This window comes from Uranotaenia lowii, chromosome 2, assembly GCF_029784155.1.
Source record: "Uranotaenia lowii strain MFRU-FL chromosome 2, ASM2978415v1, whole genome shotgun sequence".
Taxonomy (NCBI): Eukaryota; Metazoa; Arthropoda; class Insecta; order Diptera; family Culicidae; genus Uranotaenia; species Uranotaenia lowii.
This window is the reverse complement of record NC_073692.1, coordinates 51571733-51593596: the sequence shown is the minus strand read 5'-3', so window position 1 is coordinate 51593596 and position 21864 is coordinate 51571733. Positions and strand designations below refer to the sequence as shown.

Below are 21864 nucleotides of genomic sequence, written 5' to 3'. Positions count from 1 at the left end.
TTTCTACAACAAACATATTTTGACTCTTAATTTAAGTACTATGCAGTTGAGAACTCTAGTTTCAAATTTTTAATTTAAAAAATGTAAAACCGAAATTGTTTTATTTTGGAACCTATTCCTGTATTTTGTTTTGAAACCTTTTTCTGCGCCTTCATTTCAAAGCTCTAGAGAATACTTTTGTTACACTTAAATTTAAATAACTAAGAGCCAATTCTATTTTAAAGGAATTATCACGATACAAATCGAAAATTTTTACTCAAATGTTTTCCTTCTAGCCAGTAAATTAGTGAATACTTTGCATCACGTGTGGAACATTATCAGTTAACAGCTGGCTAAATATTAAAAACCCAGAATGAAATAAGAAGTCTCACGAGTTTCATCTTACTTAACACAAGATATCTTGTGAATAAAAAGTTGAATAAATAATATCGTAATATGTTTCTACAACAGCTTTAATCGAAAGCAATGAAAGAAATCTTTAATGCAATGTTAAAATTCATAAAAATAAAAATTTTATCCTATCAAAATTAAAAAAAAAATTAACGAGAAAAATTCGAATAGATACCAAAAATTTTAGAACAATCGTCATGCTGGAGTAGATTTTATAAATTTCCACATCCATAAATCGTGAATCACAGCTCAAAATATGAAGTTTTACAAGGAAAACTCCGCCCTGTATTATTCGCCTTCAAAGCCGAAGCCTCAATGACAAATGACCGTGTTCGAGATAACGTTATACTGCCAAGTTCTCATCCCCCCTAAAATCAGATATCCGCATTACTTAGAGGTGTTATCCCACGGTGAAGACATCGATCTTCCTAATTAATGGTCGTTTTTGAATAATTTCTCCATTTATCGAATTAGTAACGAGTCCCGAAAAGAGAAGCTAAGCGATGTCGGCAGATGAATATGCAGATCGTTTTTTTTCTCTTTCTCGGGATCGTTGAGACTACTTCTAAGGTGATAAATAAACTTCTAAAAATCGATTTTAAAGCTGTGCGTGTTGATGTTAATTAGAACGATAAATTGAGTTTTTTTTTCTAATGAAACGTAAAATTTATGAAGCCCAGATCATTGTCGATCTTCAGCCGGTGCTTCATTCAATGGTTTCTACTTGTTTATGTATAGAATAAAGATATTTATTCATCCATATTGTCTTCGGATTTCTTCTTTTTCAAATTAGCAATACATTTCTGCAGTTTCTTCACACCATGTTCGAAAACGGGTTTCCTTGAACTGTACGCGTTCTCATAGCACTGGATCGCTAAATCGTTGACGTATTTACGTAGAGTAATTTCCTGCTGAATAGAATTCCTCAAACTCTTGAAATAGGCAACACATCTCAGAAGTGACCCAACGAGCTAAAAATTCAAACAAATTTTAAAAAAATGTTCTAATCATAAATCCGACATTCTTTTTTACCTTTTTTCCCAAGCAAGTTCTTACATAGGCGTTGGTTTTATCCTTCTGAACACACTGACGTATATTTGCAATTTCCCGATAAAGGCGCTGAATTGTTTGCAACTGAACTGTATCATCCCGATGAGACTGCATCTGCGCTCCAAAAATGTCGTCACAAGCTTTGGCATCGTCATTCAACCCATCTTCAAACTTTGGCAGCCCAGCCAAGGCTCGATCCCAGCACGGTTCATTATTTACGTCGCAAACGCCAATTTTCACGAAAGTGGTCTCCATCATATCTGAAAACTCATCATACTGCGTCTGAACGCTATCTTTAAGCTCAAAGAGGAAGTTTATTTTAGTATTCTTTTGATAATCCTTCCAAGAACCGATAGTGGCATTCACATCACTTTCGAAATTTTCAAGAATTTTATCCACTGACCCAATATAAGCTGAATCTTTAGTAGATAGATCATTGATTTCATTGGTGACCAACTTACTATTAGGAAAATTAATAGGGTCTTGGAGAGAATTTTTATTCCAGTTCTTATTGTACGGCTTGATTTCGTTGTACAAATTTTGAGGTCTTGGAGGGGGTAAAGCATAATGATCGCATTCAGAAATTTTATCAGATGGCTTTTCAGTAGTTTCTGGAGCTTCAGCCACTTCCTTCGTAGTTTCTTCTGGCTGCTCAGTAGCCTCAGGAGCTTCAGTTTCTTCTGGCGGAGCTTCGGTTTCTTCAGCTGGAGCTTCAGTTTCTTCTGGCTGCTCAGTAGCCTCAGGAGCTTCAGTTTCTTCTGGCGAGGCTTCGGTTTCTTCAGCTGGTTTTTCAGTTTCTTCTGGCTGCTCAGTAGCCTCAGGAGCTTCAGTTTCTTCTGGCTGCTCAGTAGCCTCAGGAGCTTCAGTTTCTTCTGGCGGAGCTTCGGTTTCTTCAGCTGGAGCTTCAGTTTCTTCTGGCTGCTCAGTAGCCTCAGGAGCTTCAGTTTCTTCTGGCGGAGCTTCGGTTTCTTCAGCTGGAGCTTCAGTTTCTTCTGGCTGCTCAGTAGCCTCAGGAGCTTCAGTTTCTTCTGGCGGAGCTTCGGTTTCTTCAGCTGGAGCTTCAGTTTCTTCTGGCTGCTCAGTAGCCTCAGGAGCTTCAGTTTTTTCTAGCGGAGCTTCGGTTTCTTCAGCTGGAGCTTCAGTTTCTTCTGGCTGCTCAGTAGCCTCAGGAGCTTCAGTTTCTTCTGGCGGAGCTTCGGTTTCTTCAGCTGGAGCTTCAGTTTCTCCTGGCTGCTCAGTAGCCTCAGGAGCTTCAGTTTCTTCTGGCGGAGCTTCGGTTTCTTCAGCTGGTTTTTCAGTTTCTTCTGGCTGCTCAGTAGCCTCAGGAGCTTCAGTTTCTTCTGGCGGAGCTTCGGTTTCTTCAGCTGGTTTTTCAGTTTCTTCTGGCTGCTCAGTAGCCTCAGGAGCTTCAGTTTCTTCTGGCGGAGCTTCGGTTTCTTCAGCTGGAGCTTCAGTTTCTTCTGGCTGCTCAGTAGCCTCAGGAGCTTCAGTTTCTTCTGGCGGAGCTTCGGTTTCTTCAGCTGGAGCTTCAGTTTCTTCTGGCTGCTCAGTAGCCTCAGGAGCTTCAGTTTCTTCTGGCGGAGCTTCGGTTTCTTCAGCTGGAGCTTCAGTTTCTTCTGGCTGCTCAGTAGCCTCAGGAGCTTCAGTTTCTTCTGGCGGGGCTTCGGTTTCTTCAGCTGGTTTTTCAGTTTCTTCTGGCTGCTCAGTAGCCTCAGGAGCTTCAGTTTCTTCTGGCGGGGCTTCGGTTTCTTCAGCTGGTTTTTCAGTTTCTTCTGGCTGCTCAGTAGCCTCAGGAGCTTCAGTTTCTTCTGGCGGAGCTTCGGTTTCTTCAGCTGGAGCTTCAGTTTCTTCTGGCTGCTCAGTAGCCTCAGGAGCTTCAGTTTCTTCTGGCGGAGCTTCGGTTTCTTCAGCTGGAGCTTCAGTTTCTTCTGGCTGCTCAGTAGCCTCAGGAGCTTCAGTTTCTTCTGGCGGAGCTTCGGATTCTTCAGCTGGTTTTTCAGTTTCTTCTGGCTGCTCAGTAGCCTCAGGAGCTTCAGTTTCTTCTGGCGGAGCTTCGGTTTCTTCAGCTGGAGCTTCAGTTTCTTCTGGCTGCTCAGTAGCCTCAGGAGCTTCAGTTTCTTCTGGCGAGGCTTCGGTTTCTTCAGCTGGTTTTTCAGTTTCTTCTGGCTGCTCAGTAGCCTCAGGAGCTTCAGTTTCTTCTGGCTGCTCAGTAGCCTCAGGAGCTTCAGTTTCTTCTGGCGGAGCTTCGGTTTCTTCAGCTGGAGCATCAGTTTCTTCTGGCTGCTCAGTAGCCTCAGGAGCTTCGGTTTTTTCTGGCGGGGCTTCGGTTTCTTCAGCTGGAGCTTCAGTTTCTTCTGGCTGCTCAGTAGCCTCAGGAGCTTCAGTTTCTTCTGGCTGCTCAGTAGCCTCAGGAGCTTCAGTTTCTTCTGGCGGAGCTTCGGTTTCTTCAGCTGGAGCTTCAGTTTCTTCTGGCTGCTCAGTAGCCTCAGGAGCTTCAGTTTCTTCTGGCGAAGCTTCGGTTTCTTCAGCTGGTTTTTCAGTTTCTTCTGGCTGCTCAGTAGCCTCAGGAGCTTCAGTTTCTTCTGGCTGCTCAGTAGCCTCAGGAGCTTCAGTTTCTTCTGGCGGAGCTACGGTTTCTTCAGCTGGAGCTTCAGTTTCTTCTGACTGCTCAGTAGCCTCAGGAGCTTCGGTTTTTTCTGGCGGGGCTTCGGTTTCTTCAGCTGGAGCTTCAGTTTCTTCTGGCTGCTCAGTAGCCTCAGGAGCTTCAGTTTCTTCTGGCTGCTCAGTAGCCTCAGGAGCTTCAGTTTCTTCTGGCGGAGCTTCGGTTTCTTCAGCTGGTTTTTCAGTTTCTTCTGGCTGCTCAGTAGCCTCAGGAGCTTCAGTTTCTTCTGGCGGAGCTTCGGTTTCCTCAGCTGGTTTTTCAGTTTCTTCTGGCTGCTCAGTAGCCTCAGGAGCTTCAGTTTCTTCTGGCGGAGCTTCGGTTTCTTCAGCTGGTTTTTCAGTTTCTTCTGGCTGCTCAGTAGCCTCAGGAGCTTCAGTTTCTTCTGGCGGAGCTTCGGTTTCTTCAGCTGGTTTTTCAGTTTCTTCTGGCTGCTCAGTAGCCTCAGGAGCTTCAGTTTCTTCTGGCGGAGCTTCGGTTTCCTCAGCTGGTTTTTCAGTTTCTTCTGGCTGCTCAGTAGCCTCAGGAGCTTCAGTTTCTTCTGGCGGAGCTTCGGTTTCTTCAGCTGGTTTTTCAGTTTCTTCTGGCTGCTCAGGAGCTTCCGTTTCTTCTGGCGGAGCTTCGGTTTCTTCAGCTGGTTTTTCAGTTTCTTCTGGCTGCTCAGTAGCCTCAGGAGCTTCAGTTTCTTCTGGCGGAGCTTCGGTTTCTTCAGCTGGTTTTTCAGTTTCTTCTGGCTGCTCAGTAGCCTCAGGAGCTTCAGTTTCTTCTGGCGGAGCTTCGGTTTCTTCAGCTGGTTTTTCAGTTTCTTCTGGCTGCTCAGTAGCCTCAGGAGCTTCAGTTTCTTCTGGCAGGGCTTCGGTTTCTTCAGCTGGTTTTTCAGTTTCTTCTGGCTGCTCAGTAGCCTCAGGAGCTTCAGTTTCTTCTGGCGGAGCTTCGGTTTCTTCAGCTGGTTTTTCAGTTTCTTCTGGCTGCTCAGGAGCTTCAGTTTCTTCTGGCGGAGCTTCGGTTTCATCAGCTGGTTTTTCAGTTTCTTCTGGCTGTTCAGTAGCCTCAGGAGCTTCAGTTTCTTCTGGCGGAGCTTCGGTTTCCTCAGCTGGTTTTTCAGTTTCTTCTGGCTGCTCAGTAGCCTCAGGAGCTTCAGTTTCTTCTGGCGGAGCTTCGGTTTCTTCAGCTGGTTTTTCAGTTTCTTCTGGCTGCTCAGTAGCCTCAGGAGCTTCAGTTTCTTCTGGCGGAGCTTCGGTTTCTTCAGCTGGTTTTTCAGTTTCTTCTGGCTGCTCAGTAGCCTCAGGAGCTTCAGTTTCTTCTGGCGGGGCTTCGGTTTCTTCAGGTGGAGCTTCAGTTTCTTCTGGCTGCTCAGTAGCCTCAGGAGCTTCAGTTTCTTCTGGCGGAGCTTCGGTTTCTTCAGCTGGTTTTTCAGTTTCTTCTGGCTGCTCAGGAGCTTCCGTTTCTTCTGGCGGAGCTTCGGTTTCTTCAGCTGGTTTTTCAGTTTCTTCTGGCTGCTCAGTAGCCTCAGGAGCTTCAGTTTCTTCTGACTGCTCAGTAGCCTCAGGAGCTTCGGTTTTTTCTGGCGGGGCTTCGGTTTCTTCAGCTGGAGCTTCAGTTTCTTCTGGCTGCTCAGTAGCCTCAGGAGCTTCAGTTTCTTCTGGCTGCTCAGTAGCCTCAGGAGCTTCAGTTTCTTCTGGCGGAGCTTCGGTTTCTTCAGCTGGTTTTTCAGTTTCTTCTGGCTGCTCAGTAGCCTCAGGAGCTTCAGTTTCTTCTGGCGGAGCTTCGGTTTCCTCAGCTGGTTTTTCAGTTTCTTCTGGCTGCTCAGTAGCCTCAGGAGCTTCAGTTTCTTCTGGCGGAGCTTCGGTTTCTTCAGCTGGTTTTTCAGTTTCTTCTGGCTGCTCAGTAGCCTCAGGAGCTTCAGTTTCTTCTGGCGGAGCTTCGGTTTCTTCAGCTGGTTTTTCAGTTTCTTCTGGCTGCTCAGTAGCCTCAGGAGCTTCAGTTTCTTCTGGCGGAGCTTCGGTTTCCTCAGCTGGTTTTTCAGTTTCTTCTGGCTGCTCAGTAGCCTCAGGAGCTTCAGTTTCTTCTGGCGGAGCTTCGGTTTCTTCAGCTGGTTTTTCAGTTTCTTCTGGCTGCTCAGGAGCTTCCGTTTCTTCTGGCGGAGCTTCGGTTTCTTCAGCTGGTTTTTCAGTTTCTTCTGGCTGCTCAGTAGCCTCAGGAGCTTCAGTTTCTTCTGGCGGAGCTTCGGTTTCTTCAGCTGGTTTTTCAGTTTCTTCTGGCTGCTCAGTAGCCTCAGGAGCTTCAGTTTCTTCTGGCGGAGCTTCGGTTTCTTCAGCTGGTTTTTCAGTTTCTTCTGGCTGCTCAGTAGCCTCAGGAGCTTCAGTTTCTTCTGGCAGGGCTTCGGTTTCTTCAGCTGGTTTTTCAGTTTCTTCTGGCTGCTCAGTAGCCTCAGGAGCTTCAGTTTCTTCTGGCGGAGCTTCGGTTTCTTCAGCTGGTTTTTCAGTTTCTTCTGGCTGCTCAGGAGCTTCAGTTTCTTCTGGCGGAGCTTCGGTTTCATCAGCTGGTTTTTCAGTTTCTTCTGGCTGTTCAGTAGCCTCAGGAGCTTCAGTTTCTTCTGGCGGAGCTTCGGTTTCCTCAGCTGGTTTTTCAGTTTCTTCTGGCTGCTCAGTAGCCTCAGGAGCTTCAGTTTCTTCTGGCGGAGCTTCGGTTTCTTCAGCTGGTTTTTCAGTTTCTTCTGGCTGCTCAGTAGCCTCAGGAGCTTCAGTTTCTTCTGGCGGAGCTTCGGTTTCTTCAGCTGGTTTTTCAGTTTCTTCTGGCTGCTCAGTAGCCTCAGGAGCTTCAGTTTCTTCTGGCGGGGCTTCGGTTTCTTCAGGTGGAGCTTCAGTTTCTTCTGGCTGCTCAGTAGCCTCAGGAGCTTCAGTTTCTTCTGGCGGAGCTTCGGTTTCTTCAGCTGGTTTTTCAGTTTCTTCTGGCTGCTCAGGAGCTTCCGTTTCTTCTGGCGGAGCTTCGGTTTCTTCAGCTGGTTTTTCAGTTTCTTCTGGCTGCTCAGTAGCCTCAGGAGCTTCAGTTTCTTCTGGCGGAGCTTCGGTTTCTTCAGCTGGTTTTTCAGTTTCTTCTGGCTGCTCAGTAGCCTCAGGAGCTTCAGTTTCTTCTGGCGGAGCTTCGGTTTCTTCAGCTGGTTTTTCAGTTTCTTCTGGCTGCTCAGTAGCCTCAGGAGCTTCAGTTTCTTCTGGCAGGGCTTCGGTTTCTTCAGCTGGTTTTTCAGTTTCTTCTGGCTGCTCAGGAGCTTCAGTTTCTTCTGGCGGAGCTTCGGTTTCTTCAGCTGGTTTTTCAGTTTCTTCTGGCTGCTCAGGAGCTTCAGTTTCTTCTGGCGGAGCTTCGGTTTCTTCAGCTGGTTTTTCAGTTTCTTCTGGCTGCTCAGGAGCTTCAGTTTCTTCTGGCGGAGCTTCGGTTTCTTCAGCTGGAGCTTCAGTTTCTTCTGGCTGCTCAGTAGCCTCAGGAGCTTCAGTTTCTTCTGGCGGAGCTTCGGTTTCCTCAGCTGGTTTTTCAGTTTCTTCTGGCTGCTCAGTAGCCTCAGGAGCTTCAGTTTCTTCTGGCGGAGCTTCGGTTTCTTCAGCTGGAGCTTCAGTTTCTTCTGGCTGATCAGTAGCCTCAGGAGCTTCAGTTTCTTCTGGCGGAGCTTCGGTTTCTTCAGCTGGTTTTTCAGTTTCTTCTGGCTGCTCAGTAGCCTCAGGAGCTTCAGTTTCTTCTGGCGGAACTTCGGTTTCTTCAGCTGGTTTTTCAGTTTCTTCTGGCTGCTCAGTAGACTCAGGAGCTTCAGTTTCTTCTGGCGGAGCTTCGGTTTCTTCAGCTGGTTTTTCAGTTTCTTCTGGCTGCTCAGTAGCCTCAGGAGCTTCAGTTTCTTCTGGCGGAGCTTCGGTTTCTTCAGCTGGTTTTTCAGTTTCTTCTGGCTGCTCAGTAGCCTCAGGAGCTTCAGTTTCTTCTGGCAGGGCTTCGGTTTCTGCAGCTGGTTTTTCAGTTTCTTCTGGCTGCTCAGTAGCCTCAGGAGCTTCAGTTTTTTCTGGCGGAGCTTCGGTTTCTTCAGCTGGTTTTTCAGTTTCTTCTGGCTGCTCAGGAGCTTCAGTTTCTTCTGGCGGAGCTTCGGTTTCTTCAGCTGGTTTTTCAGTTTCTTCTGGCTGCTCAGGAGCTTCAGTTTCTTCTGGCGGAGCTTCGGTTTCTTCAGCTGGAGCTTCAGTTTCTTCTGGCTGCTCAGTAGCCTCAGGAGCTTCAGTTTCTTCTGGCGGAGCTTCGGTTTCCTCAGCTGGTTTTTCAGTTTCTTCTGGCTGCTCAGTAGCCTCAGGAGCTTCCGTTTCTTCTGGCGGAGCTTCGGTTTCTTCAGCTGGTTTTTCAGTTTCTTCTGGCTGCTCAGTAGCCTCAGGAGCTTCAGTTTCTTCTGGCGGAGCTTCGATTTCTTCAGCTGGTTTTTCAGTTTCTTCTGGCTGCTCAGGAGCTTCAGTTTCTTCTGGCGGAGCTTCGGTTTCTTCAGCTGGTTTTTCAGTTTCTTCTGGCTGCTCAGGAGCTTCAGTTTCTTCTGGCGGAGCTTCGGTTTCTTCAGCTGGTTTTTCAGTTTCTTCTGGCTGCTCAGTAGCCTCAGGAGCTTCAGTTTCTTCTGGCGGAGCTTCGGTTTCCTCAGCTGGTTTTTCAGTTTCTTCTGGCTGCTCAGTAGCCTCAGGAGCTTCAGTTTCTTCTGGCGGAGCTTCGGTTTCTTCAGCTGGTTTTTCAGTTTCTTCTGGCTGCTCAGGAGCTTCAGTTTCTTCTGGCGGAGCTTCGGTTTCTTCAGCTGGTTTTTCAGTTTCTTCTGGCTGCTCAGGAGCTTCAGTTTCTTCTGGCGGAGCTTCGGTTTCTTCAGCTGGTTTTTCAGTTTCTTCTGGCTGCTCAGTAGCCTCAGGAGCTTCAGTTTCTTCTGGCGGAGCTTCGGTTTCTTCAGCTGGTTTTTCAGTTTCTTCTGGCTGCTCAGTAGACTCAGGAGCTTCAGTTTCTTCTGGCGGAGCTTCGGTTTCTTCAGCTGGTTTTTCAGTTTCTTCTGGCTGCTCAGTAGACTCAGGAGCTTCAGTTTCTTCTGGCGGAGCTTCGGTTTCTTCAGCTGGTTTTTCAGTTTCTTCTGGCTGCTCAGTAGCCTCAGGAGCTTCAGTTTCTTCTGGCAGGGCTTCGGTTTCTTCAGCTGGTTTTTCAGTTTCTTCTGGCTGCTCAGTAGCCTCAGGAGCTTCAGTTTCTTCTGGCGGAGCTTCGGTTTCTTCAGCTGGTTTTTCAGTTTCTTCTGGCTGCTCAGGAGCTTCAGTTTCTTCTGGCGGAGCTTCGGTTTCTTCAGCTGGTTTTTCAGTTTCTTCTGGCTGCTCAGGAGCTTCAGTTTCTTCTGGCGGAGCTTCGGTTTCTTCAGCTGGTTTTTCAGTTTCTTCTGGCTGCTCAGTAGCCTCAGGAGCTTCAGTTTCTTCTGGCGGAGCTTCGGTTTCTTCAGCTGGTTTTTCAGTTTCTTCTGGCTGCTCAGTAGCCTCAGGAGCTTCAGTTTCTTCTGGCGGAGCTTCGGTTTCTTCAGCTGGTTTTTCAGTTTCTTCTGGCTGCTCAGTAGCCTCAGGAGCTTCAGTTTCTTCTGGCAGGGCTTCGGTTTCTTCAGCTGGTTTTTCAGTTTCTTCTGGCTGCTCAGTAGCCTCAGGAGCTTCAGTTTCTTCTGGCGGAGCTTCGGTTTCTTCAGCTGGTTTTTCAGTTTCTTCTGGCTGCTCAGTAGCCTCAGGAGCTTCAGTTTCTTCTGGCGGAGCTTCGGTTTCTTCAGCTGGTTTTTCAGTTTCTTCTGGCTGCTCAGGAGCTTCCGTTTCTTCTGGCGGAGCTTCGGTTTCTTCAGCTGGTTTTTCAGTTTCTTCTGGCTGCTCAGTAGCCTCAGGAGCTTCAGTTTCTTCTGGCGGAGCTTCGGTTTCTTCAGCTGGTTTTTCAGTTTCTTCTGGCTGCTCAGTAGCCTCAGGAGCTTCAGTTTCTTCTGGCGGAGCTTCGGTTTCTTCAGCTGGTTTTTCAGTTTCTTCTGGCTGCTCAGGAGCTTCCGTTTCTTCTGGCGGAGCTTCGGTTTCTTCAGCTGGTTTTTCAGTTTCTTCTGGCTGCTCAGTAGCCTCAGGAGCTTCAGTTTCTTCTGGCGGAGCTTCGGTTTCCTCAGCTGGTTTTTCAGTTTCTTCTGGCTGCTCAGTAGCCTCAGGAGCTTCAGTTTCTTCTGGCGGGGCTTCGGTTTCTTCAGCTGGAGCTTCAGTTTCTTCTGGGTGATCAGTAGCCTCAGGAGCTTCAGTTTCTTCTGGCGGAGCTTCGGTTTCCTCAGCTGGTTTTTCAGTTTCTTCTGGCTGCTCAGTAGCCTCAGGAGCTTCAGTTTCTTCTGGCGGAGCTTCGGTTTCTTCAGCTGGTTTTTCAGTTTCTTCTGGCTGCTCAGTAGCCTCAGGAGCTTCAGTTTCTTCTGGCGGAGCTTCGGTTTCTTCAGCTGGTTTTTCAGTTTCTTCTGGCTGCTCAGTAGCCTCAGGAGCTTCAGTTTCTTCTGGCGGAGCTTCGGTTTCTTCAGCTGGTTTTTCAGTTTCTTCTGGCTGCTCAGTAGCCTCAGGAGCTTCCGTTTCTTCTGGCGGGGCTTCGGTTTCTTCAGCTGGAGCTTCAGTTTCTTCTGGCTGCTCAGTAGCCTCAGGAGCTTCAGTTTCTTCTGGCGGAGCTTCGGTTTCTTCAGCTAGTTTTTCAGTTTCTTCTGGATGCTCAGTAGCCTCAGGAGCTTCAGTTTCTTCTGGCGGAGCTTCGGTTTCTTCAGCTGGTTTTTCAGTTTCTTCTGGCTGCTCAGTAGACTCAGGAGCTTCAGTTTCTTCTGGCGGAGCTTCGGTTTCTTCAGCTGGTTTTTCAGTTTCTTCTGGCTGCTCAGTAGCCTCAGGAGCTTCAGTTTCTTCTGGCGGAGCTTCGGTTTCTTCAGCTGGAGCTTCAGTTTCTTCTGGCTGCTCAGTAGCCTCAGGAGCTTCAGTTTCTTCTGGCGGAGCTTCGGTTTCTTCAGCTGGTTTTTCAGTTTCTTCTGGCTGCTCAGTAGCCTCAGGAGCTTCAGTTTCTTCTGGCGGAGCTTCGGTTTCTTCAGCTGGAGCTTCAGTTTCTTCTGGCTGCTCAGTAGCCTCAGGAGCTTCAGTTTCTTCTGGCGGAGCTTCGGTTTCTTCAGCTGGAGCTTCAGTTTCTTCTGGCTGCTCAGTAGCCTCAGGAGCTTCAGTTTCTTCTGGCAGAGCTTCGGTTTCTTCAGCTGGTTTTTCAGTTTCTTCTGGCTGCTCAGTAGCCTCAGGAGCTTCAGTTTCTTCTGGCGGAGCTTCGGTTTCTTCTGGCTGCTCAGTAGCCTCAGGAGCTTCAGTTTCTTCTGGCGGAGCTTCGGTTTCTTCTGGCTGCTCAGTAGCCTCAGGAGCTTCAGTTTCTTCTGGCGGAGCTTCGGTTTCTTCAGTTGGTTTTTCAGTTTCTTCTGGCTGCTCAGTAGCCTCAGGAGCTTCAGTTTCTTCTGGCGGAGCTTCGGTTTCTTCAGCTGGTTTTTCAGTTTCTTCTGGCTGCTCAGTAGCCTCAGGAGCTTCAGTTTCTTCTGGCGGAGCTTCGGTTTCTTCAGCTGGTTTTTCAGTTTCTTCTGGCTGCTCAGTAGCCTCAGGAGCTTCAGTTTCTTCTGGCGGGGCTTCGGTTTCTTCAGCTGGAGCTTCAGTTTCTTCTGGCTGCTCAGTAGCCTCAGGAGCTTCAGTTTCTTCTGGCGGAGCTTCGGTTTCTTCAGCTGGTTTTTCAGTTTCTTCTGGCTGCTCAGTAGCCTCAGGAGCTTCAGTTTTTCCTGGCGGAGCTTCGGTTTCTTCAGCTGGTTTTTCAGTTTCTTCTGGCTGCTCAGTAGCCTCAGGAGCTTCAGTTTCTTCTGGCGGAGCTTCGGTTTCTTCAGCTGGAGCTTCAGTTTCTTCTGGCTGCTCAGTAGCCTCAGGAGCTTCAGTTTCTTCTGGCGGAGCTTCGGTTTCTTCAGCTGGAGCTTCAGTTTCTTCTGGCTGCTCAGTAGCCTCAGGAGCTTCAGTTTCTTCTGGTGGGGCTTCGGTTTCTTCAGCTGGAGCTTCAGTTTCTTCTGGCTGCTCAGTAGCCTCAGGAGCTTCAGTTTCTTCTGGCGGGGCTTCGGTTTCTTCAGCTGGAGCTTCAGTTTCTTCTGGCTGCTCAGTAGCCTCAGGAGCTTCAGTTTCTTCTGGCGGGGCTTCGGTTTCTTCAGCTGGAGCTTCAGTTTCTTCTGGCTGCTCAGTAGCCTCAGGAGCTTCAGTTTCTTCTGGCGGAGCTTCGGTTTCTTCAGCTGGTTTTTCAGTTTCTTCTGGCTGCTCAGTAGCCTCAGGAGCTTCAGTTTCTTCTGGCGGAGCTTCGGTTTCTTCAGCTGGTTTTTCAGTTTCTTCTGGCTGCTCAGTAGCCTCAGGAGCTTCAGTTTCTTCTGGCGGGGCTTCGGTTTCTTCAGCTGGAGCTTCAGTTTCTTCTGGCTGCTCAGTAGCCTCAGGAGCTTCAGTTTCTTCTGGCGGAGCTTCGGTTTCTTCAGCTGGAGCTTCAGTTTCTTCTGGCTGCTCAGTAGCCTCAGGAGCTTCAGTTTCTTCTGGCGGAGCTTCGGTTTCTTCAGCTGGAGCTTCAGTTTCTTCTGGCTGCTCAGTAGCCTCAGGAGCTTCAGTTTTTTCTGTCGGAGCATCGGTTTCTTCTGGCTGCTCAGTAGCCTCAGGAGATTCAGTTTCTTCTGACGGAGCTTCGGTTTCTTCAGCTGGTTTTTCAGTTTCTTCTGGCTGCTCAGTAGCCTCAGGAGCTTCAGTTTCTTCTGGCGGGGCTTCGGTTTCTTCAGGTGGAGCTTCAGTTTCTTCTGGCTGCTCAGTAGCCTCAGGAGCTTCAGTTTCTTCTGGCGGAGCTTCGGTTTCTTCAGCTGGTTTTTCAGTTTCTTCTGGTTGCTCAGTAGCCTCAGGAGCTTCAGTTTCTTCTGGTGGAGCTTCGGTTTCTTCAGCTGGTTTTTCAGTTTCTTCTGGCTGCTCAGTAGCCTCAGGAGCTTCAGTTTCTTCTGGCGGAGCTTCGGTTTCTTCAGCTGGTTTTTCAGTTTCTTCTGGCTGCTCAGTAGCCTCAGGAGCTTCAGTTTCTTCTGGCGGAGCTTCGGTTTCTTCAGCTGGAGCTTCAGTTTCTCCTGGCTGCTCAGTAGCCTCAGGAGCTTCAGTTTCTTCTGGCGGGGCTTCGGTTTCTTCAGCTGGAGCTTCAGTTTCTTCTCGCTGCTCAGTAGCCTCAGGAGCTTCAGTTTCTTCTAGCGGAGCTTCGGTTTCTTCAGCTGGAGCTTCAGTTTCTTCTGGCTGCTCAGTAGCCTCAGGAGCTTCAGTTTCTTCTGGCGGAGCTTCGGTTTCTTCAGCTGGAGCTTCAGTTTCTTCTGGCTGCTCAGTAGCCTCAGGAGCTTCAGTTTCTTCTGGCGGAGCTTCGGTTTCTTCAGCTGGTTTTTCAGTTTCTTCTGGCTGCTCAGTAGCCTCAGGAGCTTCAGTTTCTTCTGGCGGAGCTTCGGTTTCTTCAGCTGTTTTTTCAGTTTCTTCTGGCTGCTCAGTAGCCTCAGGAGCTTCAGTTTCTTCTGGTGGGGCTTCGGTTTCTTCAGCTGGAGCTTCAGTTTCTTCTGGCTGCTCAGTAGCCTCAGGAGCTTCAGTTTCTTCTGGCGGGGCTTCGGTTTCTTCAGCTGGAGCTTCAGTTTCTTCTGGCTGCTCAGTAGCCTCAGGAGCTTCAGTTTCTTCTGGCGGGGCTTCGGTTTCTTCAGCTGGAGCTTCAGTTTCTTCTGGCTGCTCAGTAGCCTCAGGAGCTTCAGTTTCTTCTGGCGGAGCTTCGGTTTCTTCAGCTGGTTTTTCAGTTTCTTCTGGCTGCTCAGTAGCCTCAGGAGCTTCAGTTTCTTCTGGCGGGGCTTCGGTTTCTTCAGCTGGAGCTTCAGTTTCTTCTGGCTGCTCAGTAGCCTCAGGAGCTTCAGTTTCTTCTGGCGGAGCTTCGGTTTCTTCAGCTGGAGTTTCAGTTTCTTCTGGCTGCTCAGTAGCCTCAGGAGCTTCAGTTTCTTCTGGCTGCTCAGTAGCCTCAGGAGCTTCAGTTTTTTCTGTCGGAGCATCGGTTTCTTCTGGCTGCTCAGTAGCCTCAGGAGATTCAGTTTCTTCTGACGGAGCTTCGGTTTCTTCAGCTGGTTTTTCAGTTTCTTCTGGCTGCTCAGTAGCCTCAGGAGCTTCAGTTTCTTCTGGCGGGGCTTCGGTTTCTTCAGGTGGAGCTTCAGTTTCTTCTGGCTGCTCAGTAGCCTCAGGAGCTTCAGTTTCTTCTGGCGGAGCTTCGGTTTCTTCAGCTGGTTTTTCAGTTTCTTCTGGTTGCTCAGTAGCCTCAGGAGCTTCAGTTTCTTCTGGTGGAGCTTCGGTTTCTTCAGCTGGTTTTTCAGTTTCTTCTGGCTGCTCAGTAGCCTCAGGAGCTTCAGTTTCTTCTGGCGGAGCTTCGGTTTCTTCAGCTGGTTTTTCAGTTTCTTCTGGCTGCTCAGTAGCCTCAGGAGCTTCAGTTTCTTCTGGCGGAGCTTCGGTTTCTTCAGCTGGAGCTTCAGTTTTTTCTGGCTGCTCAGTAGCCTCAGGAGCTTCAGTTTCTTCTGGCGGAGCTTCGGTTTCTTCAGCTGGAGCTTCAGTTTCTTCTGGCTGCTCAGTAGCCTCAGGAGCTTCAGTTTCTTCTGGCGGAGCTTCGGTTTCTTCAGCTGGTTTTTCAGTTTCTTCTGGCTGCTCAGTAGCCTCAGGAGCTTCAGTTTCTTCTGGCTGCTCAGTAGCCTCAGGAGCTTCAGTTTCTTCTGGCGGAGCTTTGGTTTCTTCAGCTGGTTTTTCAGTTTCTTCTGGCTGCTCAGTAGCCTCAGGAGCTTCAGTTTCTTCTGGCGGAGCTTCGGTTTCTTCAGCTGGTTTTTCAGTTTCTTCTGGCAGCTCAGTAGCCTCAGGAGCTTCAGTTTCTTCTGGCGGAGCTTCGGTTTCTTCAGCTGGAGCTTCAGTTTCTTCTGGCTGCTCAGTAGCCTCAGGAGCTTCAGTTTCTTCTGGCGGAGCTTCGGTTTCTTCAGCTGGTTTTTCAGTTTCTTCTGGCTGCTCAGTAGCCTCAGGAGCTTCAGTTTCTTCTGGCTGCTCAGTAGCCTCAGGAGCTTCAGTTTCTTCTGGCGGAGCTTTGGTTTCTTCAGCTGGTTTTTCAGTTTCTTCTGGCTGCTCAGTAGCCTCAGGAGCTTCAGTTTCTTCTGGCGGAGCTTCGGTTTCTTCAGCTGGAGCTTCAGTTTCTTCTGGCTGCTCAGTAGCCTCAGGAGCTTCAGTTTCTTCTGGCGGAGCTTCGGTTTCTTCAGCTGGAGCTTCAGTTTCTTCTGGCTGCTCAGTAGCCTCAGGAGCTTCAGTTTCTTCTGGCGGGGCTTCGGTTTCTTCAGCTGGAGCTTCAGTTTCTTCTGGCTGCTCAGTAGCCTCAGGAGCTTCAGTTTCTCCTGGCGGAGCTTCGGTTTCTTCAGCTGGTTTTTCAGTTTCTTCTGGCTGCTCAGTAGCCTCAGGAGCTTCAGTTTCTTCTGGCGGAGCTTCGGTTTCTTCAGCTGGAGCTTCAGTTTCTTCTGGCTGCTCAGTAGCCTCAGGAGCTTCAGTTTCTTCTGGCGGAGCTTCGGTTTCTTCAGCTGGTTTTTCAGTTTCTTCTGGCTGCTCAGTAGCCTCAGGAGCTTCAGTTTCTTCTGGCGGAGCTTCGGTTTCTTCAGCTGGAGCTTCAGTTTCTTCTGGCTGCTCAGTAGCCTCAGGAGCTTCAGTTTCTTCTGGCGGAGCTTCGGTTTCTTCAGCTGGAGCTTCAGTTTCTTCTGGCTGCTCAGTAGCCTCAGGAGCTTCAGTTTCTTCTGGTGGAGCTTCGGTTTCTTCAGCTGGTTTTTCAGTTTCTTCTGGCTGCTCAGTAGCCTCAGGAGCTTCAGTTTCTTCTGGTGGAGCTTCGGTTTCTTCAGCTGGAGCTTCAGTTTCTTCTGGCTGCTCAGTAGCCTCAGGAGCTTCAGTTTCTTCTGGCGGAGCTTCGGTTTCTTCAGCTGGTTTTTCAGTTTCTTCTGGCTGCTCAGTAGCCTCAGGAGCTTCAGTTTCTTCTGGCGGGGCTTCGGTTTCTTCAGCTGGAGCTTCAGTTTCTTCTGGCTGCTCAGTAGCCTCAGGAGCTTCAGTTTCTTCTGGCGGAGCTTCGGTTTCTTCAGCTGGAGCTTCAGTTTCTTCTGGCTGCTCAGTAGCCTCAGGAGCTTCAGTTTTTTCTGGCGGAGCTTCGGTTTCTTCAGCTGGAGCTTCAGTTTCTTCTGGCTGCTCAGTAGCCTCAGGAGCTTCAGTTTCTTCTGGCGGAGCTTCGGTTTCTTCAGCTGGAGCTTCAGTTTCTTCTGGCTGCTCAGTAGCCTCAGGAGCTTCAGTTTCTTCTGGCGGAGCTTCGGTTTCTTCAGCTGGTTTTTCAGTTTCTTCTGGCTGCTCAGTAGCCTCAGGAGCTTCAGTTTCTTCTGGCGGAGCTTCGGTTTCTTCAGCTGGAGCTTCAGTTTCTTCTGGCTGCTCAGTAGCCTCAGGAGCTTCAGTTTCTTCTGGCGGAGCTTCAGTTTCTTCTTTCGGAGCTTCGGTTTCTTCAGCTGGAGCTTCAGTTCCTTCTTTTGGTGTTGCTGGCGTGGAGATTTCCTCTTTTTCTAGTTTTTCAGTTTCTGTGGTGGTTTCTGGTTGAGAAGTTGTGAAGAAGTTTTTTATTCCTTCAATTATATCCTCTATACTCAGCTTCTTATCTGGCAGCTTTGGCGTTTCCGGTGAAGGGAAAAGTTTTCGCATAAGAACGTTTATTTTGAGTGCAACCTGATTCCGTATTTGTTTCATGATACTTGCATCGCTTCTTGGAAGACCCTGAAATTTTAATTATTCGATTATCTTTCATTGCTTACATGAATATTTCTTACCATTTGAAGCAGCAACAGAACTATCACTAATCGGAAAGCTGGTTTCTGCATTGTTACACGTCATGTATATTTTATCTCCTATAATGCCCGTCCCAATGCGTCTCCTAGAACGCCACTCAAGGTTTTTCATAAATGCATCGTGGCAATGGTTTTTATATCATTTCGAATTCATTACTGTATTTATCCAGTTGTTTATACAATAAGCGCTGTAGCTAAGTTTTAATCTTTGATTGAATCGTTATAAACTGCTTATATTTATTTCCAAACAAGTTCGAGAAAAAGCGTTTATTTTATCAAAGGTCCTCTAAATTGTAAATTTTTTTTATTAACAAAAAAAAACTTTGAGCATCATCAGATTTTTTTAAAATAATCTCGATAATTTTATTTTTAGTTCATCAATTAAAGTTAAGAACTTCCAAAGTGCAAATCAAAACTGGATAAATTTTTAATTTTTTTTTTTTTTTCATTTCTTTTTATGTCCTGTTCAGATATTTGCTATGAAAAACCCCTTTCAAAACAATTTTCGTGACTCCATGTCCAAATCGACCCATGTCCAGCGTCAGTTGATCTCGATGTAACCCAGTTAATGATCAAACCACGCCTTGCCAAATCATTTTACCAGCTCTGGCAGAACCGATTAGCGTCCTAATGAATGTTCTAGTTTCGTTACAGGGCTAAAGTTGCAGCCTTCACAATAACCGTACTGTTCTTTGATTGCAACGGGTAAACTGGGAAACAGCTGTGCCAATGATCAAACGTCACCACCCATGGGCTGTGGATGTATTTCCACTGGTGCATATGCAGTTGAGTTGATTTACGGCAAAAAACACCAACACGGTGTATACTTTCAATTTGACTGAACACTGGATCACTGACTGTGGGGGGGCGACTGTTTTTAAAGCGTAGATGTGTTAAAAATTGTTCTGAATCCTTCTTTTTGCTGCTTGTAGAATTTGTGAATGATAATGTTACACACGTTATTACTCTCAAATTTCAAAAACAACTGTAAATGTCTTAAAAGGCATTCGGACTAAGGGTATGTAGTTATGATGATTGATTAAGTATTAGATGCCAAGTTGCACATTATATTTTGTATTTGAGTAGGTCTTAATTGTTTTTGACCAAACAAAGGTCGGATACAAAACACAAAATTGTAGCTAAATTGGACTTGATTTGAAGGTGTCTCAAAGAGTTCGAAGTAATAATTTTTACCCTTAAAAATTACTCGAGGAACAACTTGGACTTCCCTAGTGATTCATTTTTTTAAAATGCCTCATAAACATTTAAATGTTTAACAATTTGTTTTGAGCGAAAAAAACATTTTGAAACATTTCGTGTATAGCCACCAGTTATTACTTTGAGCTCTTTAAGGTACTTTTAAATCAATTCCCATTGAACTGCAATTTTGCACTGATAAGTTTTTTGGACCAATCTACAAAACTTATATTGTCCGTTTTCATAATTCGACATAACACATTTTGATCCAAATTTGCACGCAGGAAAAAAGTCTACCATTAGTTTTAAAAGAAAATTAATATTGAAACTTAAAACACATTGAAGTCTATCAGGCAGCTTCGAAAAAAAGGAGTTGGAATTCAAGCGAATCATAAGGAAAACATGTTTTTTATCATAACAAGGAAGGACAGATTTATGGGAAACTACAAAATCCATGAAGAATGCTTAGAACGATGCAATACACGCGATGAAATGGCATCTCAAGCAATCTGGGCAGCAATGGCATCTCAAGCAAATTCGGTTAAAACTTATCGATCAAAACTCAGGAATAACTCAACAAAAATCAAGAAATAAAAAACCTCAAAATATTTTTTCATCAAAATGAACAGCAGATTTTCAATCAAATTTCTGGGTTTCGTAAAACCATTCAAGATTTTAAAAAAAACTTGTGCAAAGATTTCGTTTTAGACGCATCAATAAAAAAAATTAACAACACAATTTTTTTTTTGAATTGGCAAATAAAGTCAAAATCAAAAATCAAAAATATCAAAAATTTCAAAAATGTCAAAAATGTCAAAAATGTCAAAAATGTCAAAAATGTCAAAAATGTCAAAAATGTCAAAAATGTCAAAAATGTCAAAAATGTCAAAAATGTCAAAAATGTCAAAAATGTCAAAAATGTCAAAAATGTCAAAAATGTCAAAAATGTCAAAAATGTCAAAAATGTCAAAAATGTCAAAAATGTCAAAAATGTCAAAAATGTCAAAAATGTCAAAAATGTCAAAAATGTCAAAAATGTCAAAAATGTCAAAAATGTCAAAAATGTCAAAAATGTCAAAAATGTCAAAAATGTCAAAAATGTCAAAAATGTCAAAAATGTCAAAAATGTCAAAAATGTCAAAACTGTCAAAACTGTCAAAACTGTCAAAACTGTCAAAAATGTCAAAAATGTCAAAAATGTCAAAATTGTCAAAAATGTCAAAATTGTCAAAAATGTCAAAAATGTCAAAAATCTCAAAAATGTCAAAACTGTCAAAAATGTCAAAAATGTCAAAAATGTCAAAAATGTCAAAAATGTCAAAAATGTCAAAAATGTCAAAAATGTCAAAAATGTCAAAAATGTCAAAAATGTCAAAAATGTCAAAAATGTCAAAAATGTCAAAAATGTCAAAAATGTCAAAAATGTCAAAAATGTCAAAAATGTCAAAAATGTCAAAAATATCAAAATATCAAAAATGTCAAAAATGTCAAAAATGTCAAAAATGTCAAAAATATCAAAAATGTCAAAAATTGTCCCAAATGCGGGGAGAATCATGGGGCTGGAGCGTGCTCAGCAATAGAGCAGAAATGTGTCTATTGCGGGGGCTCACCCCATGAAATCTCCTCGTGCGAGGCATATAAGAGTCGCTGGGATAGCCAAAAGCGCTCTTTGAAGGAACGCTCAAAACGGTCTTATGCCGCCATTTTGAAAAGCGCGGCGCCTCCGATCCAACCTCATTCAAGTAACATTTTTACTGCGCTGTCAGTTGTAGACAATGTAGAATCAGATTCTACCGACGAAGAACACCCGGTCATCTTTGTAGCCAACTCGCGAAAACGATCAAAACCAGCACCGAAGACCCCCAAAATTCCAGCAAAAATCCCAACATTTAGTCCCTCAATTGGTATTAAGCAAAAACCGACACCTATAGTGAAAGAAAAACAAGTCCCTCCTGGATTCCGTATGAATATGACATCTCAGAATACTCCAAACATTGCGGAAACTGCTAAGTCTTTCATTCCTAACGTTATTTCGCCAGAATCAACATCACAATCTGGAATTTTTAAATTGTCCGACATTTTAAATGGGGTATTTACTTTTTTCAACGTCTCGGAATCGATCAGGAGTATTGTTACCTCTATGCTCCCTGTAGTAAAGACATTTTTGAAGCAATTGATGCAAACTTGGCCCCTTCTTTCAGCGTTTATCTCTCTCGATGGCTAATTTAAGCCGAGAGGTCGGAGATATCACTGTGTTACAGTGGAATTGTCGTAGCCTAATCCCTAAACTGGATCCGTTCAAATTTCTTCTTCATGAAACTAGTTGCGATATTTTTGCCCTTTCTGAAACATGGCTTTCTTCTCAATCAAACATCTCATTCCACGAATTTAACATCATTCGTTTGGATCGCAATGATTCTTATGGAGGGGTGCTTTTAGGGATCAATAAGCGCCACTCTTTCTATAGAATCCACCTCCCTTTGTCAGGAGGAATTGAAGCTGTTGCTTGTCATACAACTATAAGGGGTAAGGACTTATGTGTTGTCAGTTTATACTGGCCTCAGAGAGTTGCAGTGAACCAAAGCCACCTAGAGGACCTGTGCTCAGTGCTACCTGAACCAAGGTTGATCCTGGGTGACTTTAATTCACATGGGACTGTGTGGGGGGAGCAAACTGACGATAGTCGTTCTACTCTTATCTATGACATTTGCGACAGTTTCAATTTAACAGTTTTGAACACGGGTGATAAAACACGGGTACCTAAACCTCCTGCTAGACAAAGTGCAATTGACCTCTCACTCTGCTCAAATTCACTATCATTGGATTGCCAGTGGAAGGTAATCCCTGATCCCAATGGTAGTGATCACCTGCCTATCAAAATTACAATCACCAATGGGGTTAACGCTTCAAATTCAACAAATATGGTATATGACCTCACAAGACACATCGACTGGAAAAAGTACTCGGACGCAATTGTTTCAGCCATCCATTCTGTGGAAGTGTTACCTCCGTTGGAGGAATATACCTTCCTTGCTTGCTTGATCCATGATAGTGCAATTAAATCTCAAACGAAACCCATCCCAGATCCATCTGTTCGCCGAAGGCCTCCCAATCCATGGTGGGACAGTCAGTGTACTAAACTTTACGTGGACAAATCGAACGCTTTTAAAGTTTTTCGGAAACACGGAACCCTGGATAACTTCAACGCGTATTTTTCTCTTGAGCAGCAATTTAAAAACTTGATCAAGGGGAAAAAACGTGCGCATTGGCGTAATTTTGTGGGAGGTTTGTCGCGGGAAACATCCTTAAGCACTTTGTGGAATGTGGCACGCAGCATGCGTAATCGTTCTCACACGAACGAAAGTGAAGAACATTCGCATAAATGGATTTTCAATTTCGCACGGAAAATCTGTCCAGATTCCACACCAGTGCAAAAAATCATCCGAAGTGTGTCTCCGAACAGATGCGATCTGGATTCCAGCTTTTCAATGATGGAACTCTCACTTGCTCTCCTCTCTTGTAACAATTCAGCTCCGGGAGTTGATAAAATCAAATTTAACTTGTTGAAAAACCTTCCGGATGCCGCCAAATTTCGCTTGTTGAATTTATTTAATCAATTCTTGGAGCATAACAT

General features: G+C 45.8%; 1 protein-coding gene across 1 annotated transcript; it reads right to left on the bottom strand.

Annotated features, from left to right (window-relative positions):
- Positions 1-1139: 1139 nt before the first annotated feature.
- LOC129741385 (uncharacterized) lies at positions 1140-17127 on the bottom strand. Its single transcript, XM_055733109.1, has 5 exons — positions 17016-17127; positions 16687-16962; positions 14639-14708; positions 1423-2342; positions 1140-1361 (listed from the first exon to the last, which is right to left on the bottom strand). The coding sequence occupies exons 1-5, from the start codon at positions 17064-17066 to the stop codon at positions 1140-1142; spliced, it is 1539 nt and encodes a 512-aa protein (XP_055589084.1). The 5' UTR covers positions 17067-17127.
- Between the last annotated feature and the right edge of the window lie 4737 nt (positions 17128-21864).